This window comes from Panthera onca, chromosome E2 (assembly GCF_046562875.1).
Source record: "Panthera onca isolate mPanOnc1 chromosome E2, mPanOnc1 haplotype 2, whole genome shotgun sequence".
Lineage (NCBI taxonomy): Eukaryota > Metazoa > Chordata > Mammalia > Carnivora > Felidae > Panthera > Panthera onca.
The window spans coordinates 26,546,739-26,571,401 of NC_138353.1; the positions used below are offsets into that span (position 1 = coordinate 26,546,739).

The 24,663-nt window shown below is 38.8% G+C and overlaps 1 protein-coding gene across 1 annotated transcript in view; it reads right to left on the reverse strand.

Moving 5' to 3' along the window:
- Positions 1 to 24,663, reverse strand: part of N4BP1 (NEDD4 binding protein 1) — a 50,126-nt gene that overhangs the window by 12,316 nt on the left and 13,147 nt on the right. Inside the window, exons 2-3 of the mRNA XM_060650820.3 lie at positions 8,453 to 10,143; positions 1,117 to 1,247 (exon numbers count right to left, since the gene is read on the reverse strand). Coding sequence (XP_060506803.1) covers positions 1,117 to 1,247; positions 8,453 to 10,143 — 1,822 coding nt within the window. The remainder of the gene's footprint in view (positions 1 to 1,116; positions 1,248 to 8,452; positions 10,144 to 24,663) is intronic.

Sequence of the window (24,663 nt, forward strand, 5' to 3'; positions counted from 1 at the left end):
CAAGGTAGGCCTATGTGGTCCCCCTTCCAAGAGGCTGTCAAAATATCTTTCTAGCTGGCATCTTACCCAACCTCTCTCAGTTATCTGCACATTTACTGATATTTCATGGGAGTGGGTCGCGACACAGAAGAAAAGAGGGTCAAAGCCAAATTACAGAAAATCAGTCAATGGGCAAAGAGCAGCTAAAAGCTCAGGGTCTAAGATTCCCACACCCGCATCCCCTACGATGATTACTCACCACTGGCTTAAACTGCAACATGCACACACCGTGTTTTATTGTCCTAGAAATGCACAGCACAGGAAGGCTTGCAAGACCCTTTCAAGGATCCTATTGCAAAAATTAGTGGCTCTGCCTCATTCCTCAAGCACTCTCTGTTAAGACAAATACGCTCTCCAAATGAGGGAAGTTGGGATACTTGAGAAATGTGTGGTCTTACCATTTCCATCTCAACAGTGACTAAGTTTCACTTCCTGTTTAAATGCTGGGTGAGCTCTGTTCCCCCTCCCTTCTCCCATCCACCTCTTGTGTCTAGGCACACCAGTGGGCTAAGCTGCCTGACACCGTGCCACCACTCCCCTATCATGAACTATAAGAATAGGTTTCTCTAGAATACTGCATGATTCACGGTAAGTTTAAACATCCCGTGTGTGGCCTGCAGTCAGCCATGCAGTATCACACAATTAACAGACATAATTTATATTAAACTATTAAAAACAGACTGTTCAGAAAACATTGTCTTTGAGGGTTTCCAAATTTATCAAGTGACCATTTTAGAAAAGACTATTTAATGAGGCAAAAGTCCAGACTAATGGAAAGACATATTTAAACTACTCTTTAGAAAGTCAGGAAAATTTTTGTGATGTATAAGGAACTCTAATATAACTTTCCACATAAACAACTATGTTAAAACTTTCCATCCTTCCCCTAAGCACTTCTTATGCTGTAACACTCTCTTCAACTGATATTTCACAGGGTCCAAAAGATTTACAATTTTGTTTTTCAAGCTGCTGCCACTGCAGCATGTGGCTCTGCTCTAAGGAGTATGAGTTGCCATTGTAAGCAAACTCATTAAACATCTAGAAAAGGAGAAATCTGGAAGAATCAGTTTGCCTCACCTGTGACATTAGGATCACGTCTTGTTCTCCACTGTGGGACAAATACAGTGATGTTTCTGTTGCCAAGCTTCCAAAAATATTCAACCGCAATTGCAATTCCACGACAAGAAAAGAACTTTTTCAGACCGTGGCTATAAGAAAACAAAATTTATTTCAGCTTAACGTATGAGAAATTTCACCATGAAAATGTGAAAAGGTAAACTCTATACATAACGAAAACAATGGCAATGAAATTCCCTTTACATTTTACATTCCCTTTTACATTTTTTGGCATTAAGTTCCATAGTCTGTGACCTTGCAAAGCCAAGAAAGAACCTATTGCATGAAATGTGATTCTTAATAGCTTTATGATTTTTCTTGTATTTTGTTTGGTTCATTTAATTGAATGTGCTATTGAGATAGAAGGCAGCTTGAGTTTCATGGTAATACTTGTTTATTGCACTTTCTATTTTTTACTTTATTATTATTTTTAGATAAAGAGCCCATTCTAGAGAGCCCTGCCTGGTCAATGGCCTCTAAGAATATTCTACGAATTTTATTAAGAAATTTGTTGCTAAAGCAGAAGTAGACATGATGACTCTTCCAGGACATGGTCCTTACAACTTCCAAAGGCTGTGGGGTAACCCTGGCTCTGGGGCTCCATACCCTTTCTAGGGAACCGTGGAACCTACTCAGTTTGCAGCTTCTAGGAAATAAGATGAGGGCAGGATTCCAGTGAAACTAACTAGGGGCCACGGCAGATGATTTTGCTGAAGGAAGCAGAAAGTGCCGGGAGTAGATGCAAACGAACAAGGAACTGTACAGAATATGAGTCAGTATACAATTTTCTGTAAAGGGCCAGATAAGCTTTGTAGGCCATATGGTCTCTGCTGAACTACTCAACTCTGCCAACTGCAAATGAATGAGGGTGGCTGTGTTCCCTATTTGCAAAAAACAGGTGGTGGCCAGATTTGGCCCACAGGGCACAACCCCACATTATAGTGGATTAAAAAGTGACCCCACCCAAAAATGTGGTAACAAATTTCAAAAGAAACCAGAAAAAATATTTAGTTGTGACCTGCAGTACCTAAGTAAAAGTGGACATTTTTTTAAAAGTGTATTTTAAAGTCTGAAATTTTGTAGGCGGTAATCCATTTGTCTAGCCATGAATATTAGAAAAAAAATCAAAACCCCTGTGAAGCTGCAGTTTATGAAATGAGCATAACCTATGTTCACTAATCTTAACGGACACTTATATTCCAGTGACAGGAAATCCAGCATCTTCAGTCCTGGCTTCTCTTCATGTCAAGTGTTTCCACGTCAAAACCACTTGGTGGATTAATTCCTTCATTTAGAAGTCCTGCTACCTCAGGTACAATGTGTTCCAAGTCAACTCCAGACTCCTAATTCCAATCCCTCCTCAAACTCCATTTAGACCCTGAAATGCAGCCACGAGGTCTTTGATCCTGCTCAGGGTTTTCAATGGCACTATCCCTCCAGAAAAACCCAGAGCATGGCTTCAAGATCCCCTCTATACCTGATCAGTCGGAAGGGATCTAGAAACCATCATGCATCACCACACTCGTTTCTGGCTGGGTAGGCTTGCTATCTCCCTCTTCCTGGGCAGTGAGGTTTTTTTTTGTTTGTTTGTTTGTTTGCTGCTTTCTTGGTAGACCAACTCTTAGACCTTTGCCCATTCCTTTCCTCCAATGCCCTTGGGACTCCATTCCAGACCCTCTTCTAGGAGGCCATCTCTAGAGATAGGTCCTCAATCATCCCTCTTCTTTCCTGTCTTGCTTTCCTGTACTGTGCACTGGAATGACAGAATTAGGAGATACAACAGAGTTAGATTCCTGTTAGAAAAAAGAATGAAACCCCTGAAAGACAGAGCAACTTCCCCAGGCTGCACTGCCCTGTGGTAATTGTGCTGGGACTACTCAGGCTTCCTTACTCCTGGGCCAGTGCCTTCCTACCACCCCACAGTGGTACTGTCTCCAACTAAATCTGTATTCTCACAAAAGCAGGAATAGGCTAGACACACAATAAACTTCTAACACCCAGAAGAGCAGCTCAGAAACTCCTTTTAGAGGCTAACACCCACTCTCTTCTCAGTGAACCATAAATAAGAGACTACAATGACATCAGCTTTACCCAAGAAAACATAAGCAAGTAAACAAACCCATTCTTGATGAAATAATTCAGTATAGTTTATCTAAAAGCATTCAAAATATGGCAAGAATGTAGCAACAGGACATCTGTTACTGGAGAAAGGCTGGAGGCAATTTTTATAGATGTGATCTTTTAAAAAAATCTTTAAAAATCACTTGAGGGGGACAAAACATAAGAGACTCTTAAATACAGAGAACAAACTGAAGGTTGCTGGAGAGATTTGGGGTAGGGGGATGGGCTAAATGGGCAAGAGGCATTGTTGAGATGAGCACTGGGTATTATATGTAGGGGATAAATCACTGGATTCCACTCCTGAAATCATTATTGCACTATATGCTAACTAACTTGGATGTAAATTAAAGGTTTTTTTTTAAATATTAAAAAAATTCAAAGCCCAAAAATAATTATGCATGACAAAAAAAAGAAAAGAAAAAAATCATTCTAATTGCTTAACAGTAAGAACAGATATAGAGTTCATGTCAACCACAGCCTGACTATGAAAATCCAAAATACAACACAGCCTACTGGTTCTTAGAAAAACCAAGGGATATGTACGTTAAGTCTTGAAAAAAACAATCCTCGAGAGAAATGCATTAAAAAAGCTTGTAAAGTTTGGCTTATTCATCAGATACAAACATGTACTAATTTTTTCTCTTCCTGAAAAGCTTTTTAAAATTTTTTTTAATGTTTATTCATTTTTGAGACAAAGCCTGGGGGGAGGGGAGGGGCACAGAGAGAGGGAAACCCAGAATCCAAAGCAGGCTCCAGGCTCTGAGCTGTCAGCACAGAGCCCGATGCAGGGCTCAAACTCACAGAATATGAGATCATGACCTGAGCTGAAGTTGGATGCTTAACTGAGCCATCCAGGCACCCCAAAAGCTTCTTTAGATGGCAATAGTAGAAAGCAGGTGGACCCCAGTTCTGTTCCACTGTGTCACTGAGGAAATGAATGAAGGGATATGCAAGTAGATGTAATGTTGTGGCCCTGTAGTGGGCCCAAGCTTAGAGAAGAAGAAATGGAATTTCCAGAAACATGAGCTCTATAGTAATTCCCAAAGTGTTATCCTCAGTGATAAGATCAAATCACTTTGGATACCCTGAAAAATCTCCGGAGTAGTTTTAGGAATAAAAACAGCAGTTCGAAATTCTGGTGGAAACAGATAGATTCAGCCAGAAACAGAACTACAGAAGAAAATTAAGTGGAGTCAAATTAGTGTCTTCAAAATAATATGGAAGATCCCTACCACTTCCCACTTCAAATCCTACAGCCCTAGGCAGAAACCACGGAGTCTCCTCACATCCCTGCGGTCAAGCCACAGGTGCTTGCTGACATGTAGACCCAGATCAACTGTCTGTTTTGACTCAAAGGGTTTATATACCATTAACTCCTCCTTTACTTCTGAAAAGGTCAAGCTCTGGGGCTCCCAGCTCCAAATGCAGAATGAGCAGATATTAGGGCCAAGAGGCCAGGGTGTGCAAGGGGGATGTAAACTCCTGTTCCTTGTAATTGGAAACAAGTCACATCATCCGGTTGTTTTCCCTGTTATAGGAGGCAGTAAACTGGAAGGAAGAGTGTCTCAAGAAGAGAGGAGATGGGTGACAGACACCTGGTAAAAACTCATGGCAGTGATGGAACCAGACCCAGCAGTGTGGGGGAAATAGTAAAAAAACAAAAAACAAAACAAAACAAAAAATCAAAAAAATCCCAAAACACCCTTTTGGAGTTACCCAGGGAAGAATAATTTCCTTCTACAGTTTCCACTTAATAAAAATAGCCATGAGACCCGGATATAGAAGACTACCACATGAAAAAATGGTTAAAATATATAGCTCTGGCAAGTGAAGGGGCAAACCTCACCTACATGGAAAATTAGCTGCCAAGTTAAGTCAGGTGTCCTAATGCCGAAGTTTCAGACTGACCAAGCCCGAGTGTTATCTAGCCACCACTGTGATGTCTAGCTGTGCACCGCAAACAATTTCCATTTACTCATCACATTTGACTCATTGTGACAAAGGGGAAAAACCAAGTAGAGATACGCATAATTAGCAGCATGAAGTCGGTATTTTGGAATTTCTCACAGAGTGTATGAACTGCAGACAGCACGCTGGATAAACTAATAAACAAAGGCTTTGCAGAAACCCAGGGACAGCTAGGCCTGAGCTGCCTCAGAGTGGGGATCACACCAACAAATGCTATTAAGGGCTCAAATTTCTTTTTTAACTACTTCCCCAACTAGGTGGGTCAAATAAGTAAGGTTTAGTCAGCACTGCTTAAAGCAACTCAAGACTTAAGTATCCTATGTTGCCAAGGCCTGAAAATTCCAACCTCACTCTCTATGGGAGAAGACAAGGTACACAATGGCTCTGGGAGCCTATGGGCTCACATCTCCAGTATAATCTTGGACAAAATTTTTAAGCCATTTCATGTTATATAAAGAATAGATCATTTTTACCTCACAAAATTGGTGTGAATATTATGTTTTAAAAGATATAGTACCTGACACATAACAGGTGTTTCAGCCTGAAGATTCCAAATATTTGTTGAAAAATGTCTCAGTTAAAATTTAATCTAAACTGATCACTATAATAACAATCGAATAACAAGTTATAAAAGGATGGTGAAAAATCATTTAAAAAATTCTAATCTTTCCTAAGTCATTAATTCTTTCATTCAACAAAACATTACTGAGTGCTTACCATGTACTAGCACCATGGACCTGGGAGTATTTTAGTGAACAGGACATACAAATCACTTCCTTCATGGAATGTACAATCTATAATTCACATTTAATACTGAAGCGACTGATTATAAACAAGGGTTTTTTCCCAACTTTTAGAAAAACCTGAGTTGAATTTCACATAACATTTAAAATAATCATTTTAAAGTGAACAATTCAGTGGCATTTAGTACATTCACAATGTTGCACAATTACCACTTATACTTTGCTCTAAAACATTTCTGTGATTCCAAAATAAAATCCTGTGCGCAGTAAGCAATCTACCCCCAGAATAAGAGTTAATTTTAGTTACTGATATTTTCAGATCAATCTTTATCAAATTAAGTCTGACTTTTTAAGATAATACATCCTTACAAAAATGTTGCTTTTAAACTGAGACATCTGTGAATTCAAAGAAAACTGGAATCCTCCCCAAATAATCAGCTTTCAAAAGAAAAATTAATGAAAGTCTACTCATGGTTTCCCTTAGTGCACTAATTCAGTGGTTTTCAAAAGAGATGGCACTGTACCCAAGGGTGTTAGGAAATATGTGGGAGTGTTTTGGGGTGTCACAATGACGGCGGGGGTGGGGGAGCAGTACTATGGGCAAAGTAGGAGGGACTAGATATGCAAAACATCCTATCATGGATGGACTATACACAACTCCAATAGTGACCCCTCTGAGAAATACACTGGTTACTACTCCAAAAAGGTTTTAAAATAATGTCATTATCACTGCTCATTCTACATTAATTTGCATTTCTTAAGTCTCTGAACACCTATTTGGGAAATCTTTCCACTCATAAAAAGTGAAAAAGGATTAATATTAATTCACAATCATGACCTAAATTTCATATCATAATTTGGCTCAAGAAATCATCACAATGAGGAACTGGTACTGGGCTTGGACTGTGGGTGACTGAAATTGCACTTTACAATTTTACTTAGATAATGCTATGCAGCTGTGGGCCATTTGCTGGGTTTCCCCCAAAAGAACTGGCAAAAGCAAAGTGAAATAACAACAAACAGCATTATTTAGAAATGAAGACAAGTATATTACGTATTTTTCCAGCCCACCTTCAAACTTTAACATGTGAAATTCTGGGATTTTTTTTTTTTTTCTTTTGACAGCAAAATACATCAACAATTCATTCAAAAAATAAAAAGAATCCTTATTTTAAAAAGATATTAAAGTACTTATAGATAAAATAACATATCTGACATTTACTTCAAAATTACACGGGTGAAAGGTAGTAGGTGGGGGTACAGATGAAGGGAGCCTGGCCAAGAGCTGAGAACTACCGAAGGTGGGGGAAGGACACATGGGAATCCCAAACATATCCAAAAAGGGAATCATTCTATTACCTTTTTATGTATTTGTTTGAAAATTCTAATAAAAAATTAACAAAACAAAAAATAAATACATAACAAACATAGAACTCCTAGGAAAGAGGCCACACACACATTCGCTAAAATTCAGTATTTCAACATCTTCATTCCAGTCCAGGTGCCCCTTTTCGTGAATGATAGCTACTTAAAGTGCCAAACCTTTGCAGACTTCTTCAAAATCAATGGAGTGACTGACTTTGAAAACTGGAGAGTCTTTACCTAGCAGTTGTTGAAATGGCATGATAAAGATGACCTCAGGACAGGGCAAAAGGCAATAGATTGCAGCAAGTGAAACTCAGCAGGCAGAAACCTGCACAAGGTCAAGCAGCAGATCCACAGTGGGGCAGAGACTCTTACTCGACCTCCCTCCTCTTCTTAGTCACTGTATCAAACTGCCTCTTAGAGAAGAAGCCCAATCCTGTACCGGACATACATATAAAATCAGACTCTTCAAAGCGTTCCAAGACAGGTGAGATAGAAATGATCATTTAACTCTTTTTACTAAAAACAAATACACAAGCTTTTAGTAAGAACAGAAGACCAAAATGAAGCTCAAACTGATGAACTTCCTTAGAAAGGAAGTTGCCATCACTCTATCAACAAATTATAACAGAAGTACATTGCATCCATTATCACTGCATCTTGGCTAGAGCCCTAGCATACTGTAGTACATAAAGTCAGAAAAATCTTTTTGGATTTAAGCTTCATCCTTGTACTCAAAAACTAATGATATTCATGGTGTTAAGAACCTAATGATTAAAAGAGAGAAAAAAAGACACCTAATGATTTAAAAGTCACTATGTTGTTTATCACTGACTAGGCAATGCAAAGTGAAAAGACAAATTTTCTATCTCCTGTCCTCAGAAATACAGGTTCAGCAGGGTGAAGCAAAGTTTACAACTCTAGAAGATGGAATAACCCAGCCTTCCAAACAGCTGTTTCGTGGTTTTTGTTTTTTTCCAGTAAGACTATAGATCAACTAGAAAGATGCACAGGGTAGTGCCTGTAACTGCATGTAATTGTGAGACACTGCATAGGGCCCTATTTACAACTATAACAGGACTTGCAGAGAGTGGACTTACGTAATTGCGACATTGCTCCCATCTATAACAATGTGCTTCAAATCCGTTCTCCCTGGCTCATTTTTTAATTCGAGCTTGTAGGGTATTTTCAGAGTATCTCGAAACCTTTGAACGCCCGTAACTGAGGAATCAATATGATCAGACGGTCCCGCCAACCTTGCGTCAGTAACTGAAGGTAGGAGCTGGGGCAGTGGCATTGGTGGAGAAAGGGGTGGACAATTTGACTTAGACTGTGGAGAGCTACAACACCCGGAACGGTTTTCACAGGCAGACTTCACATTACTTGGAAGCAAGGGCTCTGCTTGCTGCTGCAAACCATTTTCAGGAAAAACTGGAATTCTGGGCTGGTGACTTGAAGCGCCTCTGGAAACAAAACTGACAACTTCTTTGGGACTTGAAGGGACCACAGAGGGTGAAAGGCCATCAGTTTCAAGGTCCATGTTACACATATAATTCTGGTTTGAACTCCAGATTTCTTGTTTCTGTTCTATCGGCACTGTTTTGAAAGTGTTAATTTTGCAATTTGAGGTACATGGTTTTGATTCTTTGAATGGCAACTGAGAAAATTTTTCTACCATATTTTGCTGTGTGTGAGTTTGTATTTTCTTTGGAGTAGAATCTGTTGTAAGCTCATTTATGCTGCTACAAACACCTTTATTTTTGGTTCTGTTGGTCTCCGGACACATAGTACCAGGTGAAGATTCTCTGTCTTCTTGGAATCTCTTATTTTCTTTTTCAATTTCTTCTAAGAGCAATAATGGTTCAGTAGATGGCCCATACTCCCTAATGACCTTTTCAACAATTTCTTGGGAATAGCCCATGGTTTTAAAAAAGTTCACAAGGATATTGTATTCCATTTCCTCAGTGGTGTCCTTTACATCTGGACTTAAATTTTCAGGATCAGCCGAAGAATCAGATAGGTCAATGATTACATTTCCAGCTAACGTCTTACCATCATGTAAAAGCTCCCCCTCTTGAACATTTTCCAAAGAAAACTGTTTCTTCGTATGCCTTTCTTCAGAATCAGAAAATCTCCTTTTATGACAAATTCTGTCTTTGGAAAGTGCCTCTTCATCTGGGGTTAGACCATTTATTGGAACAAAAAGTACATCTTGTGAACTAGAAAAGATTGTGTCCATTTGTTTTGTAAGCTCAGAAACAGGAGTGCCAGCTTTATTTCTTGCATCTTCCTGCAAAACAATTTCATCTCTGGAAAAATTCAGCCCTGTGGCAGCATTCTGTGTAAACTCTGTTCGTTTAGAATCTCCAATTTCAATAACATCATCATTTCCTGTTTCAAATAAATTCTCCTCACCTTGTGTAAGTGTCAAAAGCTCTTTTTTCAAGGAAGTGGGCAAAATTAACAAGTCCATTGTATAATTGTCTGCACGAGCTTCAACAAATTGTTTAAATTCCCTTTTTACCTCGGATTCTTTCTGACTGTTGGGTAGGTTCTCATTATTCTCAAAGAGCTTTACGAACTGCTGAATGTGACTCCTAGCCATGACCACAGCTTCAGCACTTCCTCTGATGCCAAGAAGACCAATGTCCAGAATGCAGAGATCAGCACATGTGTCCTGAATCAAGCTCTTCAGAAACAGGCTCTGTGCCCCAACAAAAATACAGTGCATGGCCTTGGGATAACATTCTCTTTCTTCTAGTTCAGGTTCACAGATTCCTTTAATATATTCCTGTAAACAGAAGATGAGATCAATTTACAAAAGCTCTTTATAGCACATATCATGTTACACAGGTAATTACAAATGTCAAGCTGTACAAAAATCAAAAGCATGGTAATAATGTGGGGAAAATGCCATGTTCTAAAAAAAGATTTAAGATAACAGATATAAGTTGCTTACTCGTTTTCATTGGACTTGAAAACTTTGCTACTCTAAAAGGCAGGTATCTGTAACATTTTCAATAATGTATCTTGCAATAGGATCTTTGGGGTCTGCCCAGCTGCACAGTGGACAAGACTGGACTTATTTACATCTGTAAGTAACAAACATTTTTGCTTGCTACTAGGCATTTATTGGTACTATGACCTAATTAAGAGATAAGAAAATAAAGTCAAACAATTTACTCTAGAACAAACTTTCACTTTTGCTTTGCTACTACTGCCCCTTAGTTTCCAGATAAATTGATTTTTTTGAAGGCATCAAAAAAAAAAAAACCAAAACAAACAAAAAAAACCAACATGTTCCAGCCAGCTGGAACAATGCATACCCTACATAATTTTATGCCCACCCCCTTTTTTTTTTAAATAGAAAAGCCAAACTGTTTAGTTTTTCAAAAATAAAGAACCAGGGGCACCTGGGTGGCTCAGTCGGTTAAGTGTCTGATTTCGACTCAGGTCACGATCTTGCGGTTTGTGAGTTTGAGCCCTGCGTTAGGCTCAGAACCTGGAGCCTGCTTCGGATTCTGTGTCTCCCTCTCTCTGTGTCCCTCCCCTGCTTGCACTCTCTCTCTCTCAAAAATAAAAACGTTAAAAAAATTAAAAATAAATAAAAATAAATACATAAATAAAAATAAAGAACCAGAGAATGTTGGACAGTATTGCCACTCTCAGAAAACTGAGTTTTTCTAGAGTTTCTAGTAAAGTTGCTATTAAACAAGGCCTCAGTAAAGTAAGAAAGGGACTGGGTTCTCTAGCAATTAGGTTGCTACTGGAGGCCTTAAGAACGAAGCAAACTCGCATGCGCATGCACAGGAATGGTGGATACACTTGTTAAGAATGTGGGCACTGGAGCCTGTTTCTGGGCTCAAATCCCAGCCATGAGACTGGGGGTCTTCTCTAGTTACACAGCCCCTCTACCTCATGTCCTCAACTGTCAGAGAGGATAGTGCAATCCCAGGTGTTTTCAGGAAATCTGATTCGATAATAAAGCTCCAACAACACTGTCTTGCATCTAGTTAGTGCTTACTAAACAGTAACAACACTTTAATTATCAGTGAAAATTTTCTGGAAAGACATTTGTAAGAAATGAGCCTGGCAATACCTGACCCGTACTTTATACTAAAATTACAGCAGTGTTATTGAAATGGTGCTATTGAAAAGCTCAGCCTGCGCCACACTGGGGACAATGAGGCTTTGCAAACATGTACCTACTACATACATGTTTTTCTAGTGACCACGGGGCTTCGGTTAAAATTTATATACCAATGGACACACATTCCTTGTTTACATATTTAGAACTACAACATCCCAGAGGCACCTGGGTGACTCAGTCAGTTAAGTGTCCAACTTTGGCTCAGGTCATGATCTCATGGTTCATGAGTTCAAGCCCCATGTTGGGCTCTGTGCTGACAGCTCAGAGCCTGGAGCCTGCTTAGGATTCTGCGTCTCCCTCTCTCTCTGCCCCTCCCCTGCTTGTGCTGTCTCTCTCTCAAAAATAAGTAAACATTAAAAAAAAAGAACTATGACATCCATGTGAATAGATGAAGCTCCAGAAATATGAGGAGAATGTCACAGGAAAAATCTGACCGAAGCAGTATAATGTTCAATCATGAGACCTATGTCCTCTGTACAAACCTGGACTGTCTGTGGACTTAGTGGTAAAGATTAGAGGTAACTGGTGCTGGATAGAGGAGCGCTGTTTATTAGAGCAGTTTGCTAATTTTGTAACACTGTAATTGCGTTAAAACACAAAGCACAGCAACTGAACATCCTTTCTTCCTAGATATGCAAGCAGAGTGCTAAATATTGAAGTCCGCATCCCTGAACCCCTCCAAATGGACATTTTGCTACCACTTGTTTGAACTTATGCTGCATTTAGGTTGTGGCTCAAGGTTGTGTTTTTTAGTATTTTAATTTGAAATAATTATAGGTTTCCAGGAAGCTGCAAAGATAGGACAGAGTTCTGTGTGCTCTCCCAGTTCTCTCCAATCACTTATACTTTACCTAATTACAGCACAGTATAAAAACCAGGGCACTCACACTGATACAGTGTGTATATAGTTCTATGCCATTTTATCACATGTATAGACTCAAGAAAATACCACTTCAATCAAGATACAGAATTATTCCATCACCACAAAGATTACCTTCATGCTACCCTTTCGTCATATTTACCCCTACTTCCACCCACACCATCCCTAAGCTGCTGACAACTGCTGTTTTTGTCTCTCACAATGTTGTAACTTCAAGAATGTTCTATAAATAGGATTAGACAGTTTGTGCCTCTTGAGATTGACCTTTTTCACTCAACAAGATGCTCTTGAAACCCATCCAAGGTGTGAGTGTATCAATAGTTCATTCCTTTTTATTGCTGAGTACTATTCCATGATATGGACAAACTACACATTTTTAATCACCTATCTACTGAATGACATTTTGGTTGTTCCTATTTGGAGCTATTACAAATGAAGCTATGGACAATTACGTACAGGTTTTCATGTGAACTTGTCATTTCTCTGGGATAAATGCCCAGCAGTGTGCAATGTGGGCCATATGGTAAGTGAACGTTTAGATTTCAAGGAACAGCCCAACTGTGTTCCAGAATAGCTGTACCACTTTACATTCCCACCTGCAACACATGAGATCCAGAAGATCCAGTTTCTCCTCATCCTTGTCAGCACTTGACACTGCTACTATTTTTTATTGGAGCTGTTATATTAAGAGTAGAGTGTGGGGCTCCTGGGTGGCTTAGTCGGTTAAGCTTCCGACTCTTGATTTCGGCTCAGGTCATGATCTTGTGGTTCATGAGATTGAGCCCCACATTGGGCTCCACACTGACAGCTCAGAGCCTGCTTGGGATTTCTCTCTGCCCACCCCCCTTAGAAAAAAAAAGAAAAAAAATAAGAACGTAGTGTATCTCCTCATGGTCTTAGTTTACATTTCCCTAATGGCAAGTGATGTTGAACATCTTTTGCATGTGCTGCTTGCCATCTACACTCCCTCTTGGATGAACTGTTCAATTTTTTGGTCCGTTTTCTAACTGGATTGTTTGAGTTTTACTGTTGAGTTTTGGGAGCTCTTGACACATTCTAGATAGAAGTCCATTCTCAGATATGTGGCTTACAAGTATTTTTTCCTATAGTTTTTTTCATTCTTGTCTTTTGTGACAGAAGTTTGTAATTTTAAGGTTTATTGGCTTTTTTCTTCATCAAGCCACAGGAACCAGAGACTTCTCCTATGTTATCTTCCAAAAGTTTTATGTCTAAATCTACAACCTATTGTGAGTTGGTTTTTATATAAGATGTGAGGTTCAGGTTGAGGTTCATGTTTTTGCTTATGGATATCTAATTGCTCTAACACTGCTTCTTGAAAAGACTGTCTTTTCTCTATTTAATTCCTTTTGCAGATGTCAAAAATCAGTTGGCCATACTTATGTGGGGCTATATTTATGAATTCCCTATTTTGTTGCATTGATTTAGGTATCCAGCCCTTCACCAATGCCACACAGCCTTAACTACATAATGTCTTATAGTAATTGCTCCTATTAAAAATTGCTCTTAGCCATTCTAGTTCCTTTGCCTTTCCATATAAATTTTAGAATAATTTTGTTTAGCAATCTTGTTGAACTTGCACACTGACTTGACGCGAACAGACATCTGCTGAGTCTCCTGCAAGAACAAATTCTGTTTGTCTAGATCTTTGCTTTTTTTCATGAGTGTTTTACAGTTTTCAGCATACAAATCCTGTACACCCAAATATTCTATTTTTTGAGTGACTGAACGGGGCACTCTATTTAAAATTTTACTTCTGTGTGTTCACTGCTAAATAAACAGAAATAAATTGATTTTGATCATGTGTCCTGAAACCCTGCTGAGCCTATTTTCAGTTCCAGGATTTTTTTCTCATAGACTCTTTCAGATTTTCTATGCAGACAAGTATGTCATCTACAAACACCTTTTATGCCTTCTATTTTCTTGCTGTATTGAACTAGCTATAACTCCCAGCACTGTGATGAGCAGTGGTGACAGCTGACACTCTTGCCTTGTTCACAATCACAGGCAGAAAACAGTCTTACCTTTGAATATGATGTTAGATTTTTTAATATACTTTTTTTTTTTATCACATTGAGGAAGTTATCCTGCATTCCATTCATCTAGGAACATGAACAGGTATTAAAACTTGTGAAATGCTGGGGCGCCTGGGTGGCTCAGTCGGTTGGGCTTCCGACTTCGGCTCAGGTCACGATCTCACCGTCCGTGAGGTCGAGCCCCGCGTCGGGCTCTGGGCTGATGGCTCAGAGCCTGGAGCCTGCTTCCGATTCTGTGTCTCCCTCTCTCTCTGCTCCTCCCCCGTTCATGCTGTGTCTCTCTCTGTCTCAAAAATAAATAAAACGTTAAAAAAAAAAAAAAAATTTAAAAAAACTTGTGAAATGCTTTACTGTATCAACTACTTCTTCAGCCTGTTAATATGGTAGGTTGCACTGACTGATTTTTGAATACTGAACAAGCCTTGTATCCCTGGAATAATTGCCTCTTGCTCGTGATGTATACATCTTTTATAATTGATTAATTCTACTTGCTAATGTTTTATTAACATTTTTTGCATCTTTTGTAACCATATTCATGAGAGACTTCAGTCTGTAGTTTTCCATTTTTGTACTACCTTTGCCTGGTTTTAGCAAGATAGTAATGAATGAGTGAACAAAGTGTTCTCTTGCATTTCCCTTCAAGAGACATATTGAACTGTTTTTTTTTTTTTTTTTATTAGAGCACGTGCGCGCACACGTGCGCACACATATGGCAGGGAGCCAGAGGGAGAGAATTTTAAGCAGGCTCCAAGCTCAATGCAGAGTCCAGTGTGGGGCTCCAAATCCACAACCCTGGGATCATGACCTGAACCAAAATCAAGAGTCGGGCACTCAACCAACTGATCTACCTAGGGGCCCCAGATGTTCTTTCCCTTTTTTTATTTTTTTAAATGTTTTATTTTTGGGGGAGGGGGAGGGGGAGAGAGAGAGAGAAAGAGAAAGAGAAAGAGAAAGAGAAAGAGAAAGGGAAAGGGAAAGGGAAAGAGAAAAGAGGGGGAAGGGCAGAAAGAAAGGGAGACACAAAATCTGAAGCAGGCTCCAGGCTCTGAGTTCAGTCAGCACAGTGCCCAATGTGGGACTGGAACTCATGAACGGTGAGATCATGACCTGCGCTAAAGTCAGATGCTTAGCCGACTGAACCACCTAGGTGCCTCAATTCTTTTTAAAACATTTTGTAGACCTTCCCAGTTAAGCAGTCTGGGCCTGGAGAGTTCTTCTACAAGAATTTTCAAGTCATTAATTTAATTTCCTTAAGAGCTGTTAGGTCCATACAAATTATCTATTTCATGTTGGGTACATTAGGGTAGTTTGTACTTTTTGAGGAATTGACCAATTTCATCTAAGTTGTCAAGTTTATATGTGTAAAGCTGTTGGTTTTCCCTATCTTTTTGATGTCTGCAGGGTCTACAGTTGATACCCTGTTTCATTCCTGATATTAGTAATTTATATCTTCTCTCTTCAGGGTTGATAAGAGGGTAATTTTATTGATTTTTTTCAAAGAACAAGCTTGTTATTTCCTTGATTTTTCTCTATCGTTCTGTGTTTTCAAATTTGTGGACTTCTATGCCTCCTGTTGTTTTGCACTTATTTTGCTCTTCTCTGTCGAGTTCCAAGAGGTGGAAGCCTACTGATTAAGACTTTATTCTTTTCTAAAATAACATGTTATAAATTTCTCTTTCAGGGGGTGCCTGGGTGGCTAGGTTGGTTAAGTGTCCAACATGGGCTCAGCTCATGATCTCATAGTTTATGGGTTCAAGCCCCACGTCCGGCTCTGCACTCACACTGTGGAGCCTGCTTGGGATTCTCTCTGCCACTCCCCTGTTTGCGCTTTCTAATAAACATACTTTAAGAAAAAAAAGTTCTCTTTCAGCTCTACATTAAGCTACATCCCACAAATGCTGATGTGTTGTATATTCACTTTTATTTTCATTTTATTATTTTTTTTAATGTTTATTTTTGAGAGAGAGAGAGAGAGTGAGACAGAGCAGGAGCAGGGGAGAAGCAGAGAGAGAGGGAGACACAGAATTGGAAGCAGGCTCTAGGCTGAGCTGTCAGCACAGAGCCCAATGTGGGGCTCGAACTCACGAACCGCAATATCATGACTTGAGCTGAAGTCAGACACTTAACCAACAGCCACCCAGGCGCCCCAAGTTATTTTATTTTTGAAATTTCTCTTGAAATTATTCAATATCCAAGAGTGTTGTTTACTTTTCAAATATGTGAAGACTTTCTGGTTATCTTTGTTACTGATTTCTATCTAGTTTGATTCCTTTGTAATCAGAGAACACACTTCAAGTTTTTAAAAAATGTTTATTTTTGAGAGCGAGTGAGCGAGCGCATGTGCGTGCGAGAGTGGGGTAGGGGCAGAGTGAGAGGGGGACAGAGGATCCAAACCGAACTCTGTGCTGACAGCAGGGAGCCCGACGCAGGGCTTGAACCCATGAATTGTAAGATCATACTCTGAGCAGAGTTGGACACTTAACCGACTGTGCAACCCAGGTGCCCCTGACTTCAATTCTTTTAAATTTGTTGAGATTTGTTTTATCGCCTGGGATATGGTCTATCTTGATAGATGTTCTGTGGACACTTGAACATGTATTCTGCTGCTGCTGGGCAGAGTGTTAAAAAAAACATCTATTTGAGCCCAGTTGATGATGCCGTTGAGTTTTTCTATATTCTTGATGGTTCTATCAATTGTTGAGAGAGAATGCTGAAGTTTCCAATTATAACTGTGTCCATTTCTTCTGTCAGTTCTCCCAGGTTTTGCTTCACATATATTGCAGCTCCACTGTTAGGAATATACACAGTTAAGCACTCTTATGTCTTCTTGGTGAATGGATCCTCTTATCATTATGTACATATTCCTCTCTGCTCTGAAGGTTTTGTCTGACAGTAATATTACCACTCCAGCTTTGTTCTGATTAGTAACTGCACAGTATGTTTTACCCTCCTTTTTACTTACCTGTATCATTATATATAAAATAACTTTCATGAAGATATCATATAGTTTGGTTATATATTTTTTAAATCCATTCTGACAATCTGACTTTTAATTGGTGTGTTTACACTATTCACATTTCTGTTGTTGTTGTTAAACGTTTGGGACTTTACCTTTTTTAAGTTTATTTATTTTGAGAGAGAGACAGAGACACAAAGAGAATCCTGAACAGGCTCTACACTGTCAGCACAAAGCCTTATGTAGGACTTGATCCCATAAACAGTGATATCATAACTTGAGCCAAAAACCAAGAGTCAGATGCTCAACCGCTACCCAGGGGCCCTGCACAATTCACTTTTAATGAAATTATTGTTGCTTGGATTTAAGTCCACCATTTACTTGTTTTCTGTTTGTTCCCTATTTTTAATTCCTTTTCCCCCAATCTGGCCTTCTTTTGCATTATACAAACATTTTTTAGTATTACAATTTATTGATTGAACATTTTTAATGTTTATCTATTTTGAGAGCAAGCACATGTGAATGGGGGAGGGCCAGAGAGGGAGGGAGAGAAAGAATCCCAACCAGGTTCCTTGCTGTCAGCACAGAGCCTGATGTGGGCCTCGATCTAACAAACTGTAAGATCATGACCTGAGCCAAAATTAAGAGTCAGATGCTTAATGACTGAGCCACCCAGGCACCCCTATTTATTGAAATTTTTTTACTGTATCTCTTTATATAGTTTTTAAAGTAGTTATGCTATCAATTATAACATAACTGATCCACTTCAAAGTCAAAAAATATTTTGAGAATGTATAAACCTTACCATCTGCACTATTCATGTTTTTTATTTTTTTATATCTTATAATGTTTTGACATCGTAGGAGGACTTTCAGACCTGAATAGAGACTTCATCTCCCGGCGTTCTGTGTTTTCAGTGTTCTGTGTTTTCTAGCAGTGGTGGACCACTTGCTTGGAGCATGCCTTTCCTTTGCAGACTGTCTGATCCAGTGTTGTGCCCCCATGCCCATCTCCTTATCTAACTCACATACTAAGCCAATTTTTCCTCTACCTTGTATCAAGCCTGGGCCAGGAACCAGACAACTAAGAGCAGACCCTATGTCTGAAAGCCCACTGAAATTATCCAAACAAGCCAATCTTAAACTGTTTATCCTGTCCCGCCTTGCCTTTCTTTCCCCCTTGCTCCTGTTTCTGTCTCCTGACCAAACTCTGATGCTTTACCTGTAGCCCAGTGTGGTGATGTATGCCCCCTTCTCTTGGGAAATGTAAATCATCAAAATCTTCTTTCAGTTGCATTGACTTCTCTGGGCCATCAGTCACTTCCCTAACTTAAAATCCTGCGGGTACAAATTTTAGAATACCACCATCATCCTTTACCCTTGGTCTCTAGTCTCTCTGCCTTCCCTTGTATGTTATAGCTATCTCACAAATTATATGAATATACGTTTGAAATCCCATCAGACAATACTATAAATTGTTTTCAGCCCTATAAATTGTTTTCAATACTATAAACTGTTTTTAACTCATTTTAAAGAACTCAAGAGGAGAAAGTAATCTATTATATTTACCCAGATAGTTATCATTTCTGTCTGAAGAACTTCCTTTACCAATTCTTTTGGTGAAGGCTACTGGCAATGATTTCACAACTTTAGTTTTTCTTCAACCAAGAATTTTTATTATGTTTTATTTCACTTTCATTCTCGAAGGATAACTTCACTGGATAGGGAATTTTTGGTTCTTTTTTTCACCACTTGAAAAATAAGGTGCCACTTTTCTGGCCTCTATCGTTTTTTATGAGAAACCTATACTCATTCTAATTGCTGCTACCCTACATGTGTTTTTCTCTAGATGCTTTCATAGTTTTTGTCTTCAGTTTCAGCACTGTGGTTATCATGTCTAGGTGTGAAATTCTTTGAGCTTATTCTGTTTGTGTTCACTGAGCTTCTTAAGTTTTATGTTTAAAATAAAATTTTGGAAGTCTTCGGCCATTGTTTCTCCAAATTTTTTTTTAGTGCCACACTCTTTTGTCTCCTCTCATTCAAATTAGATAACTTCTGTCTTCTATCTTCAAGTTCACTGACTCTTCTGTCACCTCCATTTTAAAATCAAGCCTATCCAGTGAAATTTTATTTAGGTTATTGTATTTTTCAGCGCTAACCTTTCCAATTTGGTTCTTCTATTTGTATCTTCTATTTCTCTGCTGAATCTATTTTTTAATTAGTTTTAAAAGTATTTGTGATTGTTGGAGCATTTTTATAATAGATGTTTTAAAGTGTTTGTTAGATAATTCTAACATCTTTGCTATCTTGGCATTGGTGTCTGTGGTCTTTTCTCATGCGAGCTGATATTTTCCTTTCTCATGACAGTTGATATTTTCCTTGTTCTTCACATGCCAAGTAATTTTGTGCTGTATCCATTTTGAATATTATGAGATTCTGAGTCTTATTTAAATCCTATGATGAGTGTTGATACTTCTGTTCTAGCAGGTAACTGATCTAGTTAGATTTAGGCTGCAAGCTGTAACCAGTGCTCAGTAAGTTATGATTGTAGCATCAATTCAGTTTGTAAAGTCTTTGCAGTGTTACCTGTATCAGCCTACTTGAGTGCTACCAGAGGCCAGTCAGGGGCCTAGAAGGTGGTTTTTCTGTTAGTTCAGTTATCAAAAGTCTTTGTTATGCTGATAAAAAGTAGATCCACATGCGCTGTTTAGGGATTAAACCCAGGAGGTCATCAACAAGTTTTATGGAGTCACTTATCTGAGCTCCTCCCTCTCTGCTCCCTCTTCCCTCTTTCTAGTGCTTTCTGGTTCCCTGAGGTTCTTTTTTCAATCCTCCAGTTAGAAAGCTGGGACTTTGATTACCCCCCTTTGCCCTGTAGTTTTGCAGCTGTGCCTGGGTCATCTGAAGGACACAGAAAGTAAAAGTATTAAGGCTGGCTCCATCCTCTTAGGACCACAACACCACCAATTGAAGAGGAAAGTTCTCCCTTAGAACTTTGGTTCCTACCAGCTCCCACTGCCACCATCACTGGATTGTTTGGAAGCTGGTGTGCCTTAGAATGAAAAAAATGGCCTTTGCTTTCTATTAGGCGCTCCCTCTTTTGCCCCTGGAGTCCAAGCTAGCCAGCTTCTCCTACTGCTCTCTCTAGGCCCTGGTGCTTATTTCCATTTGCAGACTGAGCTGCACTGAATTCAGGCTGGGGGACAAAAGACAGGAAAAAATGGCAACCTCACCACCGATTTTGTGGTGCTCCGAGTTATGGTTTTCTTCCTTAGTCTATTTTTTACTTTTCAGCGTCCTCATATAGCTACTCCATGCATTCTGTCCAGGTTTTATAACTAATTTAGTAGGAGTGACAGGGTAGAGTACACTTGCTCTATCTTACTCAGAATCAGAACCTCCTTGTTGTCTGTTAATATTTAAGTAATGCTGCTTGTTTAGCATAAGTGAGCACATGGCTAAATTCACAAGTCAAATACCGTTTAGACTTCTGCGCAGCCACTGGTTGAGAAAATGTTGATCATACCCACTCAGTGGAATGCCAGCAACTATTAGCCAACCTGGAAAGAAGAGGTTTCTCCAGGCTTCTAGAACAAATATCCTCTCAAACAAGGGCTAACTCCTGAATTGATCCAAGGTAAAGCCCACCTATCAACAACAAATCCTGCCCACACATAAGGCCTCCAACTGGTTTTTCAGATTCCATATGAAACAAAAAAACACCCACATCAGGATAAAATCTCAAATATGAAAGAAACCAATAAAGTAGAACATAAAATAGAGGAAAACTGGAGGAAACTAGATAACGCAGGGTAGGAAAGAAAACTTCAACAAAATTTTAATTAGTGGTTTCAAAAAGATATGAGATGATAATGAATTCATGTAACAGGAATCAAGATGCTAAAAAAGGAGACAAATAATCAAAATAAGGGTACTAGTAAATTAAGGATATCATGACCAAATTAAAAGTCAACAGAAGAAGTGAAAGACAAAGTGGAAGAAATCTCTTCAAAAGTACCACAAATCAAGGAAGTGAAAACTGTGAGGGAAAAGAAACTTTAAGGGTCCATCCAGGATATCAGAAATCCAAATAAATGACATTCCAAAAAAATCAGAATGGCATTTAATAAAGAAACAACAAAAAATAACTTCTTGGAGCTAAAATACACAAGACCTTATGTATAATTAGTGAAAAGATTACATCAAATCTTGTTTGGGAACTAAAGCACACAGATCCCACCTTGAAGGGTCCACAGAATATCCAAGCATGATTACTTTTTCTGAACAGTTTATTTATCTATTTAGAGAGATTGGGGGGCGGGGAGACAGTGGGAGAGGGAGAGAGAGAATCCCAAGCAGGTTCCATGTGGTCAGCACAGAGCCCAACACAGGGCTTGACTTCATGAACTGTGAGATCATAACCTGAACCAAAATTGAGAGTCGGATGCTCAACCAACTAAGCCACCAAGGCTCCTCAAGCATGATTACTTTTTAAAGGCCCATAAGAAAAAAATCCTGGGGGCAGGATGAGAACAGGGCATGTATAAAAGAATGACAATCAAAATGTGAGAAATTCTCAACAGGAAATCTGGATGACTGGGGGGAAAAGGATAGCAGTGCATTCAAATTATAAGGGAAAATGATTTTCAATCTATAATTCTGTACCATCCACATTAAAGACATTTCTAGACATGATAAAAGCTGAGAAAATTAGTCCCATGCATTGCTTTCTTAAAAAATATTTGAAGATGAAGGCCACCAGAAATAAGGGAGATGAAGTAATTAGTAAATTCAATCCAAGACTGGCAAATAGAAGTCCAAAGACTATAGTTGTGCAGCAAACAAACTGAGAAACTAGCTGAGTGGAGGAAGAAAAGTGGCTCAAGTGGCGGTCTCCCAGAAAAGGAGGTTCAATGAATAGCAGATATAAAGGAGTATTTGTATAATATTAGGGATGTATTTATTTCACAAGTAGATGAAAAACAGGGCAGATAAATTACAGGAAAAATTATAAGCTGTATCAGAAGGAAAACATAATGTAATACAGTACTGGGCTTTGCAGTAATATTTACATAAGTCATAATTATATGAACGCCATTTCTTGGTTTAGCTAAAAACAAGATGATTATATTGGTGTCTTAGTCCATTCAGGCTGCTATAACAAAATACCAGACTGGGTGGCTTAGAAACAATAGAAATTTATTTCTCACAGTTCTGGAGGCTAGGAGTCTAAGATCAGAGTGCCAGTGTGGTCCCGTGAGGGCTCTCTTCTAGGGTGCAGACTCCTTGTATTTTCACATGGTGTAAGAAGCAAAGGAGTTCTCTTGGGCCTCTTTTACAAGGGCATTAATGTCATCATGAGGGCTCTGCCTTCACGACCTAATCATCTCCCAAAGGCCCCACCTCCTAATACCATTATATTGGGCACCGGGATTTCACTACCCAAATTTTGATAGAACACAAATATTCAGACCATAGCAAATGGGAAAATGGGGGTAGTTTCAGCTCATCTATCTTAAAGAAAGTGAATAGTGTCTAAAATAAGAAATAGCCGTATTTTATAATTATTTACATAACCATCAAAACAAACAGCTAAAACAGTAAAAAGTAATTGCTTTTAGGAAGTTGGGAAGGGACAGAAGCAAGGGACTGCTATTCTTTCTTATAAAAACCCTCAGTACTTCTTGATTTTTTGTTTTAATCATGTGCATGTATTATTTTGGTATACTCCTTACTTCCTAATTTTAATAAAAAATTTTAAAGTAGATGCATACCATCCCGTGATGCCATTAGTGAGAGCTTTGGTCCTAATTTTTATTTTTTAAATGTTTATGTATTTTTGAGAAAGAGAGAGGGTGTGCACAAGCCACAGAAGGGCAGATAGAGAGGGGGACAGAAGATCCAAAGTGGGCTCTGTGCTGACAGCAGAGAACCTGACGCGGGGCTGGAACTCATGAAATGCAAGATCCTGCATGTCCTGAAGCCAAAGTCTGACGCTTAACAGACTGAGCCCCCCAGGTGCCCTGGCCCTAATTTGTAGCTTGATTCTTTTCTGACATATAAGAATGTTAGCAGTTATGAAATATTATGAGTGATTTATCTTTGAAACAAACATTTTCCATTATTTCTGTTACTTTTCTGGAGTGGTATAATCTGCAAGAAGAGCTATAACTAATTAACTGTATGATATAGGATGTTCTCAAACCTATGCAACTAAAAAATTTAAATTAAACTGGATGCTGAGACAGACAGGTAGCTGCAAGACTAGTGATAATCCTGATTTCAATTTTTTATTTTTTTTATGAAATTTATTGTCAAATTGGTTTCCATACAACACTCAGTGCTCATCCCAAAAAATGCCCTCCCACTCCCCACTGATTTCAATTTTTTAAAACAGACTTTATTTTTTCAAGCAGTTATAGGTTCACAGCAAAATTGAGACGGTAGATTTCCAATATGTAATTTGTTTAATGATAATCATAAAAGCCCATGTTATTATAAATTTAATTTTATACATTTGAACCTACACAAAATAAAATTGTGAACCTGATGTGTTATTTACAAACAAATCAATATACTTTTTCATTGCTTACACAATCGTTTCACAGCAAGCGATATACTCAGGGATACACCCAGATATTATTTGGATTACTATTTTTCAGAGAAAAAAAAATCAAGTAAAAATTGGATCTTCTGAGATCATAGAGGGCCTCAGGAGCGTTCCTGTGGCTTTCAGTTTGTAAGCACCAGGAAGACTGGCAGAGAAATGCCCAATACAAGCAGAGCTGACATTATCCCCCAAGTAACTAAAACTACTATTGCAAGACTAACTGCACTGTTTTGGGGGAGAATTGTACTAACAGGCACAAAACTTCACAAGCACAAAACTTTGTGCATGTGTGTACTCCCAAAAGAAATGAATAATTATCCCGAGATCCAGACTCATTTTTTTCATTAATAATTTACTCTTGTGAATTACTAAGTAGCAACAATTGATTTTTATTTTCAAGTTCAGAAGTGAACAATGAAGTATACAAGTGTACAGTATTACTACATTCTAGATGTCTGGCCATCAGTTGCACTGATAAGCATCTGTGGACCCAAATACCCATCCTTTGCATTTGGCTGTATTCGGTATTGGAACATTTAAATGTTAATCAAAAACTGTCTCTCCTATCCTGCAATGTTCATATTCTGTTTTACTTTATTCAGGCTTTTCAGGGAAAAAAAGGGTGGGGGAAGCATATAATACATACAATAATAACTTCCCTT